Source organism: Accipiter gentilis, chromosome 5 (genome assembly GCF_929443795.1).
Source record: "Accipiter gentilis chromosome 5, bAccGen1.1, whole genome shotgun sequence".
Taxonomy (NCBI): Eukaryota; Metazoa; Chordata; class Aves; order Accipitriformes; family Accipitridae; genus Astur; species Astur gentilis.
The window spans coordinates 28498281-28518576 of record NC_064884.1 but is presented as its reverse complement, the minus strand read 5'-3'; the positions used below and the strand labels follow the sequence as shown (position 1 = coordinate 28518576).

Here is a 20296-nt window from a genome sequence, read left to right as displayed (position 1 = left end):
CTCCCCCTGCCAGCAAACTATCCTTCTTTAGCAGCTACTCTGTCCTGTCCTGTTACAGGCAGAATGGTTCCTTTGTGTTTAAATGACTTCATTTTCTCTTTTCACTGTTCACAGAACTGTATCACTTCAGAACTTTTGCATTCTGTTGAGTCACTTTCACATTTCAGTAGGACTGCTTTTGAAATTGTTGTAACACTTCACAATTTATTTTCATTTTAATTCTCTTCCCACTTCTTTCTGAAGGGCTCCAGAATGTAATTGTTCTAGTTGGAAATTTGCTCACACAGGCAAATTTTGTTTTGTTTTTACAAAAAACCTGGTTGGGGACTTTAAAATAATACATATCTGTTGAGAATCTAGAGGATACTGTACTCCCAAAAGAGAAAATTCTGAGGCACATTAGCCTTATTCCCAGACCTGAGCAGCACAACACATTGGAAACAGGAGGAAAGAGTCTGAACTTAGATCCCCTTGAAAAAAATTTTCACTTACAACATTGTGACCATGATTTTGCAGTTTGTTTGTTTTTGTTTTTTTTTTAAACATAGATTGCCCTTCCTAGACAAATAAACCACACTAACGATGTAACTAATTTATTTTATTCATCACATACAGGTACGTCCTTTGTGATGTTTTTCACAGAACTAATACTTACTCAAATGCAATATATGTCAGAAGAGTTGCAGCTGAAAATATAGCAGATATCCCACAGCCTATGTAAGAGATAAAGGTGAGGACCTTGGTATTCTGTGGGTCTATTTGTGTAACGGTTCTCTGAAGGTCCTACGGGAGAGAGGAGGAAGAGGCATCAGTTATAGCAAACACCTTTTCCATGAGCACAACATTCTTTCTTGGTAATTAGTCAAGTAAAACTCAAAAGCACTTTAGCAATACCACTATAACCCTGACATTAGGGTTCATGTTTACTGAGTATACTTAGTCTGTAGTTGTTACACCTCTGACTTCCTTCCCATAGTTCTTCAAAACATTGTACTTTAAGTATTAAAACTGCTGAGATCAACAGATAGGCAGAGCCTGATACTGATCCTTAAAATTCAGTACCAGGACTTCAAATTGTCCTTCTCTGGAAATATCTCCCCTTTTCAAACTTTTTTAGTTCTGTTGGTTATAGACAACTAACTTTAAGAAGATGTAAGATTTAGGAAAATGTAATTTAAAAGTATTCATACTGAAATGTGCAACATTCTGGGGAGCTTCTGACATCACTTCTCATTATTAAAACTTCATAAGAGTCAAGGTAGCTAATCATCTACGGGTGAAACCAAGGGCAAGATACTGCTTTTTGGTTTTATGGTCTGTTTTGACATGCAAACTACAGTTATAAATAGAATTGGTCAGAAAAATAGTGACAAAGACAACATAAAAAAAAATAAAATTGGAAATGAAGCAGGAACATTCTGAGGATTTTTTTTCCAGTTTTCTGTCCAACTGTAATTGCCACATAGTACCGTCTGAGAATGCATGCCAGTGTTATTTCCTTTTTTAAGGACAAGAAAAAATGAGAATGTTTGGATCTATATCACTGTGGAGTAAATGTGAGCAAATACTGACACATAATGGTGTCCATTCTACAGTCAATGTCACTGTTGTCCCTAGCAAAACTATCTAGCAAAAAGAAATTAATAAAAGGCTGCAAAACTTGCCATTCTTCATAGGAAAAGGAAGGAGCAGCTTTTTACACCCTGTTCCAACCTTATATAACAGTTTATACAGATAAGGAGAGTGTTTGAAAACAATTTAATGCCTAAATAAAAGTCAGAAAAGATTATTACAATGGAAAAGCAATTGGAAGGGTCAAAACTGTGTAAAAATCTATTGGAACACAGCCCAAATTCAAAGAACTTCTGCCTTATTTCCTACTGCCACAAATGCATTTGGAGAAGAGAAGGGACTCATTGAATATATCCTAAAGAAAGCCCTTTTTTTCTCCCTTCGAGGATGAAAAGAGAAACAAGACCACAATTTAGCTTGCAAAAAAGACAAAGAGCTTATGGCTTTTTCATATCTACATTTGAGCATGACGTGAAGACAGCAGCTCTATTAAGAAGGGTCTGGAAGGCCAAAGCTGAAAAAGTCAGTGCATGCAGTTCCCTGTGTGGTTGTGTCATTGCAACAAGTTAAATCAAAACCCAAAGACTTCGTCTAGGAGCATTGCTGTGATCAGGAGCAAACATCTTTTCTGCAGGTATGTTTTGCAGGCCAAAGAATGTTAATTTCAGATGGAAAGAAATGTTTCAGCCCATTACCGAGTATAAAAAAATCACCAAATATTAAGAAAAGATAGCAGTGTTCCATCTTTTTCATGTTGGAATTATTTTCTCTCAAAAACACTTCACACATGCAAATTGCTGGAGGCACCCGAATGCTAGACAAATTACGCTACTGGGGCGGAAGTGCTCTACATGGTTCCAACTTTCATCTCCCTGATGGGCTCTACCCATCTCAGCCACCCAGCCTTAAGGCTCTGATAGAGTCCAAGTTACACGTTTTGCACCAGCCCTCTGTGGCAGACCTTTTCCAAGAGAAGGCCTGTACTGCAAGGCCCCCCAAAGCTGGTTAAAGCCATTTATAAGAACACAGCAAATACAGACTTACACATTTCATGAAAGTAGATATTTCTTTATACTTTTTTGACATTAAATAAATATAAAACTTTTTTATTTGCAACGTAAATTTGCAAGGGACAATTTAGCCTCTTGAATCTTGGGATTCATCCTGATGAAAGGGAATTATTGAGTTTCCTTGACTTTTCATCCTCATTAGCAGTTTTACTGACTGTAGGGCATTCTTCTTTCCCTGACGATATGAGTGTCTCTTTTTTGTTGTTCTGAAAACAGTACCTCAACATTTTATCCTACTTTTTTTTTTCTGCAAACAACTTCCCACTTTCCAGATCTTGAAATTTAAAATCTACCTAGGCTTGTTTCTCATTAATTTCCCTCTTGTTACACCTTCCTGTTTCAGCTGCAGGTCATTTTTGTCAGATTATATTGTTAAGGGAAATGACAGAGACCCCCTGCACCTTAGGACTCATTAAGATCAATTTTTTCTGTTTCACTATGGAAGTTGTAGTGCTGGGCCTTGGTTTTACAGTCCCTGACTTTCTTTTTTGCCCAGCCATGTCTCAGCTTTGAAGTTGGATGTTATAACACGCTATTTGTATTTTGGTATCGATCAGAAGTCTCAACCCCAGGTCTTCTGTGGCACAGTATTTTCAAAATTTGGAATACTCTTATGGGCACATTTTACTTTTTATTTTACAATATTTAGCCACTTGTAAAGAACTTAATAATAACAATAATAACAACAACAACAACAACAACAACAACTTTTATTACTAACTTTATTCATTATCTCAGTCCAGAATCCTTATGACTAGCTATTTTGTTATGAAAAGATAACTTTATGACAATAAGGGGCAAAATGATGTATCATTATTAAAAATCATGTGCAAAAGGAATAACCCAAGTAGCAAAAATGAGAGTTGTCTTAATCCAAGATGAAGACTGCATTGAGTTCCTAGGAAAGATAACTTAGTGAACAGTGAGTTTGCCTACCATTAGGACCCCAAAGTGCGTGAGGTGGTTGCATAAGCAAACTGTCTCATTTTCATTGGACTCTGTGTGCACTTGGCAGCCTGCAGGGTTCCAGCCACCATTGCCACCTGTGGAAATGAAACAGGAGAAACTGTACTTTCCAACAAACTCATGTCACCCTCTCTTTTAACAGACTTCTCACTTCATCTGGTGCAAATGCAGAAGTGCTTTCTCAAACTGAATGAGTGAACATTAAAAACAATCAGGAGAGAAGCAAGCGTCAGATTTCCTGGTTTCTGCAGAGAATGGCACCAGATGAGTGGTGGACTACTGAGCAGAAGCAATAGATGGAGATATATAATAAAGGTAGGGAGCTTTTTGGTTAATGAGGGTTGAATAAGACATACTATGTGGATCACGCATTAAGACACACCTTAGTTTTACCCAACAACAAGATGGTTTTAGAACTCCCTTTTACCACACTGATGTGATGTCTGCACCTGCCTCCCTTCTACTCATATATCCCCAGGCACATGAAAGCATTTATGGCCCAGGAGCAGAGGGTCCCGCCCTTCCTCTCTGCCACGTGTAATGCAGAAGGTCAGAGGGGGTAATCCTGATGATCCTTTGCGGCCTTAAGAAACAAGAGGAAGTAAACTACCCCCTTCTCGACCCACCTGAAAAGGCCATTCTGAAAAATAAGTAGAAAGATTTTATTTTTAAAAATTAAATGTTAAAGACTAGAATTTGTATTTCTCTTTACTTCTCTCATTTTTCTCTGCTAAAATACCAACTAATTTCGTCAAATAGTTCACATTCTCTGAACCCTTAAAGACATTTTTGCACAACTCCAGGCAAAATCCAGCAAATTATCTGACTGGCCCTATAACTTTACCTCAAAGTCAAGACAGAATCTCTCAAAAGACTGTCAAGATATTCCAAAACCACTTAAAACTCTCCCCCACTCAAGCAGCAGCCACTGAGAATAATTTCCTCCCTGTGTGTTTCTCCTTTAATGTGCTTTTCAAGTTTATCTTCCTAAGTGGATTTTTTTTTGGTTGTTGTTGTTGCTTATTTTTATCCTTATGAATTCTCCTCAGTTACTCTGTCTGAGTTTCCTCCTTTCAAGTACAACTTTGGATGGTAAACTTCATTTCTTGCAAGACTTTGTACTGAACACCTCCACCCGAAATCCTACTGCTAAGGACAGTTACTTCTTCCCTCTATCTGTTTCATCGTAAGGAAGAGTAACATCTCAGTAGTGATCTCTAAAATAGAAGGATCTGGAAAGTCATCCCAGAGAATGACTTTGTGCAAAGGATGAAGAGCCTGAGTGTAACATCACACATGGGTTAGGCAGTAGCAATGAAGAATGGGCTAAAATGCTGCCTCGTTAATGTGTGTCTCCATATGGGACCTCATCATGCTGACTGTCATCCATTTACAAGGTGGTTGAAGTTTGTGTAATGTAGTTCCTAACCTTCCATGGAGGAAAAACCAGCTTAAGGTTTGTAACAGGCACAATCTCGCAATCGAATAACCCAACATTTTAAAAATGACCAATTAAAAGTATGGCTAAGAACCATTAATGTGTCTGAGTAGCATCACTATTTAATTTGCACATACAGACAGATCAGTGAAAAACTGCTATTGGATACAGAAAAGTAGAGAAACTTAATTTAGGAATTTAAAATGTTAAAAAAATTTACATAAAAAACTTTTTAAAAGAATATTTAACATCTGCTGTTACAAGCAACTGTACTAACCAGAAGAAACTATACAGTCTAAAAACTTCATCTAATTCTGCAAGGATTGATTAAGCAGCAAAATGGCCAAGACTGTGACTGATTTTAAAACTTTATTCCCACCCCCCCCAAAAAAAAAAAAAAAAAATTTACAGTATTTTTAAACTTACCATTTTTGTTCATATCCCAGAAGACACAGGTAGGCTTAGGATCTTCCTAAGAACACATGCAAAAGTAGACTTTGTATGACTCTTCAGACATAAATCTCATCAACATATGCATTTATAACAGATGCTTTCCTACATATCTTTTCATTTAATGAGCAGAAGAATAAATAACATTTGGATTGTTGAAATTTTGTTTACTGTCAAATTAGAACTTGTTCTGCTGGAAAGACAGATCTACCCAGATTATAAAATCTAGAGCACTGTTCCTCTGCACTGTTCCTTTTCCACATCCTCTGAATAATGAAGTTTTATTGTCTCACTAAAGTTATCCATGAGTATGATGTCTTTACAGAGTCTAAATACTTTTTAATGTTCACTTCCTTAGGACTTCTCAGTGAATCCTCTATGTAACTGGCCTTGAAAATGTGCAAAAGCCTGCTGAACCTAAGTGGAGGTTGTTTTGTCTGACCTTAAAATTATCATTATAATGAAATGTGAGATAAAGTTAATTGAACTGCGAAAATTACAAACCACGTTCTCATTACCTAAACAATTTACTTAGGTATTGCATTTTAACAGCTTTTTTCTTAACTTCTCTACTGCTATCGTCTCTTTTGGAGTAGCTACTGACAACATGTCTGAGAACAGAGTCAAGCTCACATGTTTTTTAACTGAAACACTATGTGCCAACACTATGTGTTGCATTTGGTCTGTATTTCCCTAAATTAATTGTAGTCATCTTTTTACAACGTGGTTCTGTCCACTCTTCCTTTGCTGAAAATCACATAACAACAAAATAACTTGGGGAACTATTAACAGAGCAATTGGTGTTTGATCAAATAATTTGAGTCATTCTAAATTTCCAGTGTAATAAATTGTGTCCCTGGTCACTGGTCATGAACACGGTCATGAACAGAGGTTTTGCCTCCAGATATTGGCACAGAAATTGCCTCTGAGTGGCAGAATCAATAGTCTTTCAGATAGATGCTAGACCATGAACGGAGCAGGAATGTGTAAGGGTAGGAGAGTTTCTTTGTTTTTACTTTTTGCTTACTTGCTTTTGTTCTAGAGTTTTTATTTCCATTTAAGTTTATGTTCTTACTCAAAATCCACCCAAATCAATCAGGCTGTATGCTTAGCCTTTACTATATATAATCTGCATTTCTGTTCCTCTGAATAACCAGTGTTGTTTTACCTGAATTTTGGTGTGCTTAATTGTAACCTTCACATAATCCTGAAGATCCCAGATGGTTATGTTTCCAATACTGCATGCCACCACAAAACTGGTCAAATTGGCAGGATTTTCTGCATCCTTTGAAAGATTCAGAAAAATATAATAAATGCTTAGGCAGCACATAACATAAAAGCTAGAGCACACAGTTTCATTTTTTGCAGCGTGCCAGAATAAATAAGTTGTCAGCATTTCTACACTTTTGATTATGCAATATAAGAACATTATGTTTATAAAATCAAATTATGGGTTTGCCTCATGGAAGTTTCCCTATTTTCCTTATAGTCATAAACCTATAGGCACAATTATAGAGAGAGGTTAGAAGGCATAAGTTCCCTTTTAATCGTTATGTCTGATGCCAACAAAATTATAACTCAAACAATGTAGCAGATAACAACCCATTATAAGATTAGCTCACTTCCCTAAACAAGAATGAACTAGCTTTCTTATCTTATTGTCGATGCTGTCCTTTTTAGTAGATGCAAAGCTTTTTGGGAGTAACCTGTTTTCTGTGTATAGTTGCTAAATCATCCTCTATCTTACAATGAATGACTAAGAAGTAGTAAACAAATTCAAAGCAGTGTTACATACTGTAGGAGATAATATTTCCTACAAGGTCTTATTTGATTGGAATTTAAATAGAAGACTGATGTTATCACTGAGAAATACCATTTCTAACCTGCAGTGAGAAAGCAACAGGTTGAGAATTTTCCAAATGAGAAGTTCTCCTTGGAAAGTGATGATTTATGAAAATGGAAGTGAGCTTCCATTGAAACTTGCATAGTCACATGCCTGGTTGGCCTTGTGGGAAGCTGGGAAGCTTGGTCACTGCCTGCAGCAGATTTTAGGTGAAATGAAGTCTATTGCCACTCACTTTCCCTCCAAAAATCTGGGCTGCCAAACTCCTGAACCCCCCCTGATTCCTTCACTTTACCAGTTTTGTTAGCCTGACAAGATGTCAGGTATCAGCTTAGCACGGGGCTCATGAGATCCCACCACTTAGGAGAGACAGAATAGCTTTAGTTATTAATTGCACATTATCCTGAGAAGAACATTTCATTTAAGAACCATATGCAAGAGTTTTCAAACACAGTATTTCAGATTATACAGGAGCTTTGTGACATAATTTCCTAAAAACTTAAAAGTTGCAAAGCAATAAAAATGCAGTTTTCTAGACAGTTCTTGAGCATTCAAACAAGAGAAAACCTCTTTACTACCACCTAAATTTCAACATCTGATGGAGTCTATGAAAACCTTTGGACAGATTTCTATGGATTTCAGTGGATTCTGTCTCTAGCAGATAGCAAAAACTAGAAATAAATATCAAATGGTCTCTTTAAGGAAGGTAATTTATTCTTACTTGTCCTTAGAAAGGAAAAGAAATACTGTGTGCATTGAAGTAAAATACAGATGACTGCTTATTTAGCTGTAAGGCTGTGCTTAGCTACAGTTAGGAGTAAGGCTTTAGCCAACAAAATATATAGAGGTACAAGGTAAAGCAATGCTGAGGCTAGTGTCAGTGATATAAATCTGGTCTAGTCTAGACAATCATTAAAATTCACATATTTACCATATTTGCACATTATTTTCATGTCCTCAGAACTCATGATGATGATCCTTCCAACCTAACTGTAGACATGTAAAAAGAAGGTCTAGAACTGAAGTAGCCATTCTAGCATTTCTTAACATAGTCAATGAAAGGAAACTGGCACATCCAGGGCATAATCCATTTTACCTATTCTATACATCTAGGTCGAAAACTGGTCGCCTAAAAGTAAGTGTCCATTTCAGAGGTTTTAAGGTATCCTGCCCAGTCTCCAGCTGCTACTGCAGAAGATCTCACATCTCTTACAGGTTCGTTATCACATCTGTTGGCCAGTAGTACCTTTGCACCTTGGGGTGTCTGAAATTGCACTACGCTCCTTTGTCTGGGCAACTGATGCCTAGTCCTGCACTAGGATGAGATGTGTCACACCTCAATGGCGTCCATTCTTTTCCATCAACTGGCTTTGAAGGCAGCTTTTGGCTAACAGTTCAAGCATAGGTATGCGCATTGAACACACCGGCCTTTGGTGAAATGAATCCCATCCTGAATAGCCTACATCAAGTTTTCATATAGTCTTCTAAATAATGTAACCATCTGATTTTAATGAATGACAAGATAAAATTTACTAGCATTCTCTCAGTTGCAATAAAAAACACCCTCCAGTGCTGTAAAGTATGATATTTCACTGTTACGTTGAATGTTTATAAGAACTACGGCTAATAGCTTTGGGATTTTTTTAAATTGCAATTGGAATAAATATAGTTATGAAATACTTTTATACTAATGGATGGTTATTGGGTTTGAGATGGCATGTAGAACAATTTATTTTTAGCTTTTATTTTTTTTAGACTTTATTTTTAGACTTACTAAAATGCAATTTTTACACATTTTTAATTAATTGTGTTGAACATGTCACCCATGAATAGCTTGAAAAACACACAGAAAAAGGAAAGGAATTTAAGTTGCAAATGTAGGTGCAAATTTTCCTGTTTTTTGCTTTTCAATAACTTATTAAGTATCCCTTAGAAACACATTCTAGCACCATTAAAGGACACATTCTTACTTCATATGATTTTATGTCATTATGACAAGCCTACATCTGTATTCTTCTGGTTTCTTTATTAAATATATCCATCCTGTTTTTCATAAAAGCAGGCTTAAAATGAATACTATTTTAAATAGTTAAAGATACTTTGGGGTGTATTTCAGAAGGCAACTGAGGGTCATGGGTATTTTCTTGCCTTGATTATCTGAAGAATCTGGATACACTGCCAATAAAAACGATAATATAGGGACAATACAATACTACAGAGTTCTGCGGATGCACAAGAGCCAAAGGTCACTTGAAATACTAATGGGAAAACAAACTCAAGTCTTCTGAGGCTCAGTCTACAGTTCACTATGAAACAATGTTTCCTTCTTAATTAACTCATTTTTATTTTTTTCAAAATAGGTATGCTTTTGGTTGTTTTTTTTCCAAGCTGCAAACTCTTCCTAATTTTTTTGGCATCTACCGTGCAGGAATTATTTATAATTAGCATGTGATGGGACCCAAAGGAGAAAAACCCAAATCTACCTGAGTTCCTTTAGTTTTCAGGTACATGTATTGTTATCCTTATTCCATATTAACATACAGTGTGCTTGTGAGAACACATATATGAAAAGAAGAATATTATGTATAGAAACAAGTGTTCTCTGGCTGATGACCATCAGCCCAGAGTTTCCAGCTGAATGTTAAGTAGTCAGCTGGATATGAGTGCCAACCAAGGAAAAGAGAAAGAAAGAATACTTGACAGCGTTATAGGCCAAATTCTCTTCTGACAGAAAAGAATCTGGCTCCACTGAACATCAAGGACCTATATTAATGCATTTTAACAGAAGTTATGCCCTTTAAGAGGCCTTGCTACTTCACTCTGATTATAAGCACCTGGGATACAGTTTTCCATAGATTAACCTGAGAAAGAGTTTATCTCACATGTGACAGGAATTTGCAGTCAAATCACTGACTTTAATTCAACCTGGGCACTTGGACTCTTTTGTCACTCTGAACATAACACTCTCTCCAGTGCCTACATCTGTTATCACCTTCTCATTCCTATAACTCATGAGATGCTGTGAAATGATTACACTACAGGAAACTTTTAGCAGCTGGCTTTGTCTCACCCTAACTGAAATGACTTCAAACACATTAAAGTTTACCTGAAAAAGACCATTTTTATTGAAGAAAGTAAATTGAGCCCTGGATACAACTTCAAACTCATCTTGACTTAAATTCTTCAATAAACTTGGTGGCAGAACGACAGAAGCGAAGGCATTTGTCTGATCCTTGTCAAAATCTATCTGTTAAATAAAAACAACAGAAGAACATGTTCAAACAAAAATCAAACCATCCATTGTCACAATTGGGTTCACACCCTTACACAAAGATATCTCAACATGGGTCTAGAACCAATCACCACTAATATGACCCGTACCTATGTAAGAGTTGATGCAATAAATAAACAAAAAAAAAGGCTTATGAAGTTTCCCCACCCTTCAAGCATTAGATCAGTCTTCTGCTACAAACAAAGCTATTAGATAAAACAAACAAACATCTCCATTGCTATAATGATGATTTGGAAATAATGAGATGGCAATAATGGCAGTCATAATAATTTTCAGTAAACTTGAAGACACTTTTCCTCATACCAAACAACGTTGAGAACTGAAAAATATGCTCCAAATCCTTCTTTCTTGAGTTGTATTACTTAGTTTGATCTGCACATCTGAATTAATTCTCTTAGGAGCTTTTCTAGTTTCTCTGTTAGAGAACAGAGATTTTAAAATAATGATTAATGTCACCTCTCTATATTTATTGTGCTATGTAGCACAAAAAACACATTTTCTGCCATCAATGTAAGCTTAATCTATACTGGCAACCTGTCATACAGCTGAAAGCCCTCTATGGCACAGGGATGTAACTAGTGAGCAGGAAATAAATGAGGGTGAAAACTTGCATTTCATTAGCTACCAGGCAGTAATTCTATGACTGCATCATCTCCCTCAGTGACACACTCATGCCATCCTACCCATCAAAGGACGGGGAGCAAGCCATCTCACAGTGGCTCCATAGTAAAAGCATTTAAGAATTTCACTGTGAGATTGGGAAACTCACACTCCTGACTTCTCCAGAGGCAACTTGCTCATGTATTTATGCCTCTCGTGATCAGCTGTATGATTCTAAAAGCACCATTAGCTAATAGAAAGTTAAAAGCCATAGGCTACTGATAGATTTATTTAACTTCTAAATTTTCACTGATTTACTGTGAATAACAGGCACCCTTGGAAATTAGTGAGAAGTGGTTCATAGGTATCTTCTGACAGGGCTAAATACAGTTGAATAAAAGGTTTTCAAAGGACAATTCTGCCACATTAAACAGAAAGTGTGTGATAAAGATGTCCCATTAGGTATGGTCTGCAAATAGAGTGGAAGAGGCTTCTATAAAGAAGTGGGGATATATTACAGGAACAATTTAATAATATGAATCACCAAGGGCTAAGTCAGTCAAAGGTTTGGCAAGAAACATAAAGACACAGGGGACTGAAAAAGAATCTTTCCATATTGCCATGGATACATTTGCTTGATATCTACTTTAAGAAAAAAATATGAAATAAAATCTGGAAACACTCTGACATACAGCTTGAAGAGTTTAATGCTCCCTGATGAGCCTGGGATAGATCATCACATCGCTGGTGAAAAACCTGGGCTTTCAGAAGGGAATCTCCCTCCAGCAGGGATAGCAAGTATCTTTCCTGATAGGCATGGAAAATATAAGCAGTGACCACAGCTGCTGCAGACTTTTCTGGTAGGAAGGATGCTAAGAATTCTCAGTCAGCTGTTGGAAATGTGAAAGTCTGAGAATAAACTCATGTTCCAATAGGAACATTATAAATAATTTGACAGAGTTTGGGTTTTATGATTATTTAGACAGTGCTGTAATGAATGATTCCAGGGCAAAAAAAATCCTGGATGTCCTCAAGCCACAGATGGTAATTCTTATTATACATGCGAACATCCCAAACCTGGCTTCAGAATTTTTCCTTTCCTCTTTCCATAAATACAGGATGAAATCTGGAGGAGAAACGTTCATTTGATAACAATCAAAGAACAATCAGCTATTGACGTTCATAATAAGAGAGCTAAAAAAAGTAGATTTACAATAATAAAAAATTTCTAATAAAATTGATTCAAAGAATTTTAGCCAAAATATCTATGAATATAAACATGTGAAAACTCAATTACATTAAATCCATTTGTATCTATTTCAACCAGCATTTGGGTTTTGATCTAAAGTCTATATACACAACACATAAAAGGCCTGCAGCCTACTATATTACTACTACTTTTTCTAGCACTGACTTCATTACTGTTTTTGATTTTTACAGTACATAGTACTTTATAAAATGATCAGACATTTATTAGGATTGCTGTCTTGCCAATTTGCAGCAGGAATTAATTTGGATCCATAAGATGCTTATACTCCAGTGATAGTCTTTAACACTTTTCATAATGCCATGTTTTATTTGAATTCAGTTTTGGTTCCTCTGGCCCAAATGATACTATATTTCTTAAATTTTCTGTTTAATCTTTTCTGTGTGTTTCTCCAAGTAAAGCTCTCTGTATTTGAATGGTTAGACTCCCAGGAAACTGAGATTACGTTACCTCTGTCATAGACTTCTTATATAACTGTGAAAAAAATACATTGCACTACATTTTTAAAAGCATTTAGGTGCCATAAAATGCAGACAGGCATATAGTGAAATTTAAAAAGTCTCCGCACCTCATTGCTACTGATTTCAACAGAGCCTTTGGAAAATCCCAGTAGGTACTCATGTGCATCTCAATTGCTATTTCATAGCTTTTAAATGCCTGAGCGTTTATATTTGTGAAAAAAGAAGAAAAAAAATTTTTGAGGTGATGATAAATATCTTAACTATAGCAGCCTGTCTAGATACTGTAGCACTGGAGACTATTCTGTAGTTTGAGTGACCTGTGTTTCTTTTATTTTTCATGTCTAGGCTGGTCAAGCTCCACATGAATGTCTTGAACTGCCTCGGACATCCCGAATGGCATAAGCCTATCGGGCTATGTGTGGACAACTGGATCACCCTTAGTTCTCTATACTGGAAGGTTGAAGACTATTGTATCTGAAGAAATCTATGTGTAGATACCTACTTTAAGGTGTCTTATTCTAAAGCTGAAATGCATCAGTGGAGTTGTTAGCTAGTGTACAATGGGTAACACAGCAGACTGTTAAAGATTATTTTCCCTTTTCATTAGTAAAAAAAAAGCCCTGAAACGGAAAAAATTCTGTTCTGGATTTGTAAGCAAATTACTTTTCATCCGTATGGAACATGTGAGTTTATCTGGGTTTCCTGTCACTCAAGGAAATACATTAATCTGTTTGGATGATTGCAGGAAAAAGGAAATAGTAGGGGGAGAATTGGGAGTTGTAAGTGGTTTTATAGGAACCACAGTAAACACACTTGGAACAACAGGAACATTTCATGTTCAAATAGAACTGCTTTTTCCATACCTGGAAATCGGATGCATTATTCTGTGGACTGACACTGAAAGAACCACCTCTGAATGAAGTTGAGTTTATAGAAGACACTCCAAGTGCGAGGTTTCGTGTTGAAATACTCATGGATGGTCCAGTGAACTGGATCTTTAAAGCCAAGGCATCGATAGTTTTTAGAGCTCTAAAAACAGAAATAAAATTATTCTAAAAACTGAATACAGAAAAAAAAAGCTATGCTTTCCATAAACATGGATGATCCTCTTATTATTGACTATGTTTCTACCACCCATCTGCGTATTCACACGGAGACTGTCAGGATGTAAATTTATGCACCTCTGTTGAAAACAGAAGCTTTTGATTGACAGAAATTATATGACTACATATCACTGGTCCTGAAATAATTTTCTGACAATACTTAGATCTATGCTGTGTCATATATCAGGAGAGTTCTTTTCCATCCAAATACTTTAACTTTTCCAGGCACATTAATTTTAGTACAAATAGAAATATTTGTATATCTAATTTGGAAAATTCTTTTTTCATGCAAATCAGAAAAGTTTGATTTTTGTACTGCAATTGTTTGTCTACATATGGAAGGATGAATACTTCCAAGCTTGCAGGTTGCTCTCAAAAGCTTGTCTCAAATGCAGAAATACTTACTCTGAAGATGATGCTGCCAATACACTGTCTGAACTGGTTAGAATATTGGAAAAAATTGTGACCACAGTAGAACCCAGAGATTCATCAATTTCTTCATCATTCACAATTTTTTTGAGCTTCTGCACAACATCATTTACTTTGTCTGAGGTTAGCTGCTGCCCTTCACCAGTGAGATTCAGAAGCTGATTGGCTATATCAGCTGCGTTTTCTGTAAGTGTACATGTAAAATGAAGTAAAAAGAGAAAAAAATACATATAAGTCCTGAAGAAATTCAGAAATACAAATTTTTATCCTCATTGCTGAAAGCTAAAGCATGTTCTGTGGTACTTGTAATCAACAGAGGATTTTATCATTTTATCAAATTTATAATTTATGAAAAAGCATATAGATTCTGCTGATTATTATACGCTGTCCTCATTGGCTGTGTCTTACTTTTCCTTAATATGATTTGAGTTTGTAAATCAGAATTATTATTGAAAGGACTGATTGAACAGAAAAAAAAAGGAAAGTAAGGAATAAAAAGAACATTTTCTCTCATTTTTTTCTCTGTATGGTATCCTTTCTTTTTCACTGGGAAAAACAGTGTCACTCTTGAAGTGAAAGAAATGCATAGGAAGTCAGTATTACTGAGAAAGCATTCACCCTTTTAAGCTTTGGGGAGAAAGTCTGACCCCACTGCAAATATTTCAGTTCCTTCAGAAGACTGTATTCTTACTCAGAGTGTTGGTAAGCACAATGCACAAGGAAATTTAATGAGAAGAATCTTCCTGGTAAGAAAAGTGTGGTAGTGTGTCCAATGGCAATACATTAGTGTAAATCACATGTTAAACTCTAAGTTTGATGCCACCTGGAGAGAAAACTAATGTAAACACTAACATTTTACAATATCAAAATACGCGAGATTTATTGCAATTTGCAAATAAGATCTTGAAAGAAGATCAGCCTTCTTTAGTCTGCAACTGGCTGTGCTTTTTTAATGTTGTGTTTTATAATATAGCTTTTGCTACATTTACTGTAGCATGTTATTTTACATGAAACGATGTTTTCATATAGCCTGACTGGAAGTACTCAATCAACTAAGGTAGGTAGCCAGGCTCCCTAGGACCCCTCTATTAGTGGAGAAAGAAAAAGAGGTTTCTCCAAGAAAGCAATTCAGAATAGGAGCTTACTGTAGGTGCTCTGAATTACTTATGAAAGTATCATTCTCTTCTCTAGCTCTGGCACTGAATAACGGGGCCATAAAATTGTCGTCTATTTATTTTATTACTCCTTTAAGGACAGAATGACATCAAGGGGTGTTTTGCAAACAGAGAATAAATCTGAAAATATCTGATCGTAAGCCCAGTGAAGAGAGTGGGAGTCTTTCCACTGGCACCTACAGGCATTGGAAACATTTAAAAATTTGTCTGAACCTGAATATCAAATTGAGGCAAGCTACCACCTGACTCTATTCTTGCTTAAATTACCTGAAGAGTTTGATTTATTTCATTAATTGGTATCCAGAATTGGGCTGAATTCAACTTGGTGCACTTCCCCAGAGTTTAAATATTTACTTTGCACTGATTTTTTAGAAAGATTTTAAATAACTTAACATAAAGAAGGAAGATATTCTTCCTTAATGTAACCTCCTTATAGTAAGCAGTAACCAAAGTCTACAAAACTATTCCTTTAGCCAATGGCCAACATCAATATACTCACCTGTGCAATTTCTAAGATCAGGCTGGCCCCAGTATGATGTATAATTCTGCAGACCCAAATAGCTAAAGAGAAAAAATGACAAAATTCACATGAATACAATAGCAAAATTATGTAAATGTTTCATATTTCTTTTGTAGGTGTCACAGTGGTCTACTCTTCTCAATTCACAATTTTTCTAGCAACTTGGCCCCTAGTAAAATGAAATATGTATGCTTGACAGTGGAAATATGTGATCAATTAAGTGACAATGCTGAGACAAACCCTAGTTCTTTTGGACAAATTCCCAGCTGATTCCTATACTGATTTGATAAACAGCATCAGTGGAAGTTCTGGCCTTGTATTTCAGGGAAGACCCAAATGTTGCCACAAACTATTATGCCCCTATTATGGCCTAATTGGATGCTGTTTCTATAATTACCCTTTGATATAAAGGGGTTTGCTCAGGTCAATAGCAGGCTATAATAGCTCTCAGAAGAACATGCAGAGGAGCTATGTGGAGATATAAACTTATGCTACCCATGAAAACTAGGGCAGGTCACCATCAGATCCTGGTCCAAGGTGAGGGGCAGATGTAAAGGTGTATTTTTTTCAAAATGCTTTTTTAAAAAGCCTTACCATAGAAAAATACCCAGATGTGGCTCCAAAATTAAACACGCTTTTCCCTCAGTTTTCTTTAAAGACAATCATGTTATCATAGCATGGCAAAGGCAGGATGGAGGATGGGAGAAAGTTATCCTTTCACTCAGCACATGATAGAATAAAGTTATTCCTCAGTTGATTGCTATTATAGCAGCACACTAGCAGGTAACCTTCTACTGTGGGATGCGCAGGACTAGAGGAGACCATTAGAAGAGCTTCCTCTTCTTTCAAAACACATCCCACCTGTGCTCCAATTGGCAAAAGCTAGTGGCGGCAGAGGCAAGGAAAGAATAGCACAGTGCAGAACACAAGTAATTTTTTTTATGAGAAGTGCTGCACATGGACAATAAATGGTATTGTGTAGACCACAAATGAACAATAAAGATAAGCAATACTGGGGCAGCAAAGGCCAGAAACCTTAATTTTTAATGATTCTGAGGCTCTGACAAAACAATTTGGCTTCTGCACTATTCTCTCTACAATGAAATTTGGTCAATCAGAATCCAGCAGTTCTTGTACAAGATTAAGAGGCTGAGGAAGTGAGTTAGTTAAATATAATGCTGGTTGCTTTCCTGTTTGGCACAGAACCTCAAAGCTGATTCATATCCATGTTGCCATATTGTTTTCAAAAAGTAAAAGATATGGTCTTCTCAGAACACGTTCCAGATGCAATGTAGGCAGATAAGACTACTACATTGCATTTAATGGTGATCATCCTAAATACTGAAGAAATTAATTAACATTGCATCATCATAGCCATGTTCAAGGCACTCAAAGGAGATCAAAGCCATATTGTTTTGGTAATATATGAAAGGAAGTAAAAATATTCCCATTTTACAAATTGGAAATAGAGTTACAGTATCTAAATCTTCTGTACATGTTCCCAAAGAAAGCTTTACATTAGGGAAAATTTATCCTAAACCTTAAAACCACAATGTTAAATCTTTAAGCATAAGGTTATCCCCACCTCCAATTATGACTAACTACTGGCAAAATACTTGTTTCACAGAATTTCATTTACTTTTCATTAATGAGATGAGAGGTTCTGAATTAAACCAAATACATATCTCATCTTCATAGAATTTTGTTGAGAATTTCTCATACAAGTCAGATAGTAGTAGAGGAGTGGTAGCAAATGTGAAACTTTGGTTTCAGTAACATAAACAGCATGACTTGAAGAAAGCAGTTTCATTCTGTAAGAAGGTGCTATTTTTATAGTTCCTTTGAACATGTGACCCTCAATATGCCCTGAAGAAGTGGTTGATGAGCTTTTTTTTTCTTACCAATGAAGTACATACTCTTACTGCACACACATAATCTCTCACAGTATAGAAACCATGTTCCTGAAATACAATACCAGCCAATGGCAACCATTATGGGGGATGCAGTTTAACTATACAACCAGAAAGTTGCATTTGAAGCTCTCGGCTTCTCAGATATTTGAATACCTACCAGGTTCTTGATGCAGTCTGAACTGAGCTCCCATGGCATAACGTGAAATTGGTCACAGTTGGTCTGGTATCTGGCCAAAAATAGTTCGGAGGGTTTTCTTCAGCTAAACATTTTTCTGTAAAAATAAAAGTATATCAGTGTTAATGGTAAATTTCTTAATCTAATAATTTTCCATTTCTTGTGCTCAGCTCATCAACCAGTCTACAGCACAAAGCTGTCCTGAAATGAAATGCTTGGCTGTTATCTATGGAGTAGTGGCAATAGAGGAGTGCACAACAGGGGACAACATATACTGCTGCTGCTCAAGGGAAAGGATTAAACGCACATGCTGCAGCCACTTGCACTCCACCAGCCCCTACCTCCTCCTTCCCAAGGGAAGGGCAATCTCTGACTGAAAGTAGGTGAATGGGAAAAGATAAGAGCTAGAAGAAGATTGATTAAAGGCAGCAGCTGGCAGAAGCACAAGCAACAGAGTTGAGGAACAGGCATGAGGGGCCTTGGAGGTCCAAAATATCTCTTTATAGCTCTCGCTGTAAATAATATTTCTTTATCCTCAAACTACCAGAGGATCTGTCAGGAACTGTCCCAGCCTCTTTGAACCAGACAGCAAAACACTAACTAAAGCAATGTGGACAACTGTGTTTGTGTTAAAAGAGGTATCTTGAGCACAGCTCTCTCAGATTAGTGGAACGCTGAGGCTTAAAGGGACAGTTTAAAATCTGAAACAGTCATACTGTTTGGAAATTGTGATTATTTTAACACAAAGATGCTTATTTATGGACAAGCAAACAAAATCTGTTGTGTAACAAAGCTGAAAACTACTTACCCACTGGATCAACTTCCACACTATGAAGCTTGTATCCTCCTTCTATGGTCCCATTATTATTTATGAGCTTCTGTCGGATGTCTTCCTCTTCTAAATTGATGTTGTTGGTAGAATTATAAACCAGAAGAGCCAAAACCCCAAAACTGCAAGGAAAATTATCTGAGTGTTTGAGTCAGAACAGCAGAAGCCAAATGTGTGGAAATAAAAATATCTGACGAACTCTGGTTTTCTGCGTATGGAACAATGTCACCAAGACAATGTTGCTCATTATCTGTAAAGTATTATTTTTGTATATATAGGGCCACAACAAGAAAGTACAGTTGGGAAATTTCATCGTCTAGTTACCATTAAAGAAGCATCTCATCAACAGAGCTAAGAAATGTTTTCAGAATATTTAGATTATTTTAAAAGATAGTAAAAGATGAAAGCATAAAGTTGTAAGTTGTGAGTTCTAAATGGGCCCTAATTAAATTTTAAAATCTGGTTGCTGATGGCTTAGGAACTTAAGAGCTGATTCATCCCACCTTACAAATCTTGTCAGGATGGGACAAGTCAACCTCCAGAGGGTCTATCTCTTCACAGTCTACAGAGAAAGACTAGAAGATTAAGAAAGAACAGATGCCTAACATTTAAATGTTTAAATTTTGATGGAGAGAAAAACACCCTGACACACTTCTGAAACTTCTAGTCCTAATTAGGAAAGTCTAGTTGCTCAGATGAGTAATTCAAGTTTGAGCAGTAATAGCTGTTTTGTACTGTAGCCCACTGCTACTTTCTTGGGCATAAGAAGTAGTTCAAAGTGCCCAAGTCTCTTTCCTGTGAGAGAAATAAAACAGTCCCCACCCTTGTCCAAAAACATAGCTTTTCTGGAAGGGAAATAATGAACAGAAAGGCAGTTCTAGCAGGACACAGGAAAGCAGCCCAGAGTGGAAGGCTCAAAAATTTCCTCCTGGGACACAGAAAACACATGTTGGAGAAGAGAATATGCCGGTACCCAAGAGCATTGCTTGGCTCTGGCTAGTAGGAGGTGACGCCACTGAAGCATGGAACATTGGATCTCCATGGGAGCCAAAATGTGGAAAAAAGGAAAAAGCAAGCCTGCTTTGGGCTGTCTTCATCTTAGCCTTGCCCTTGGATACCCAGCAGCCTGAATAAAGGCAGACCTTCGCGGTGTGTGAGCAGTTCCTGGCAGCCTGGGAAGTGGCAGCACTGCC

General features: G+C 36.7%; 1 protein-coding gene across 5 annotated transcripts in view; it reads right to left on the bottom strand.

Moving 5' to 3' along the window:
* The window catches only part of ADGRG6 (adhesion G protein-coupled receptor G6), a 116763-nt gene that overhangs the window by 18202 nt on the left and 78265 nt on the right, over positions 1–20296 (bottom strand). For all 5 annotated transcript variants that reach the window (XM_049800934.1, XM_049800938.1, XM_049800939.1 and 2 more), the window contains 10 exons: positions 19083–19225; positions 18257–18371; positions 16166–16227; positions 14468–14675; positions 13823–13988; positions 10446–10586; positions 6665–6781; positions 5473–5518; positions 3579–3685; positions 656–783 (listed from right to left, as the gene is read on the bottom strand). In XM_049800934.1, the coding sequence (XP_049656891.1) occupies positions 656–783; positions 3579–3685; positions 5473–5518; positions 6665–6781; positions 10446–10586; positions 13823–13988; positions 14468–14675; positions 16166–16227; positions 18257–18371; positions 19083–19225 (1233 nt within the window). The remainder of the gene's footprint in view (positions 1–655; positions 784–3578; positions 3686–5472; positions 5519–6664; positions 6782–10445; positions 10587–13822; positions 13989–14467; positions 14676–16165; positions 16228–18256; positions 18372–19082; positions 19226–20296) is intronic.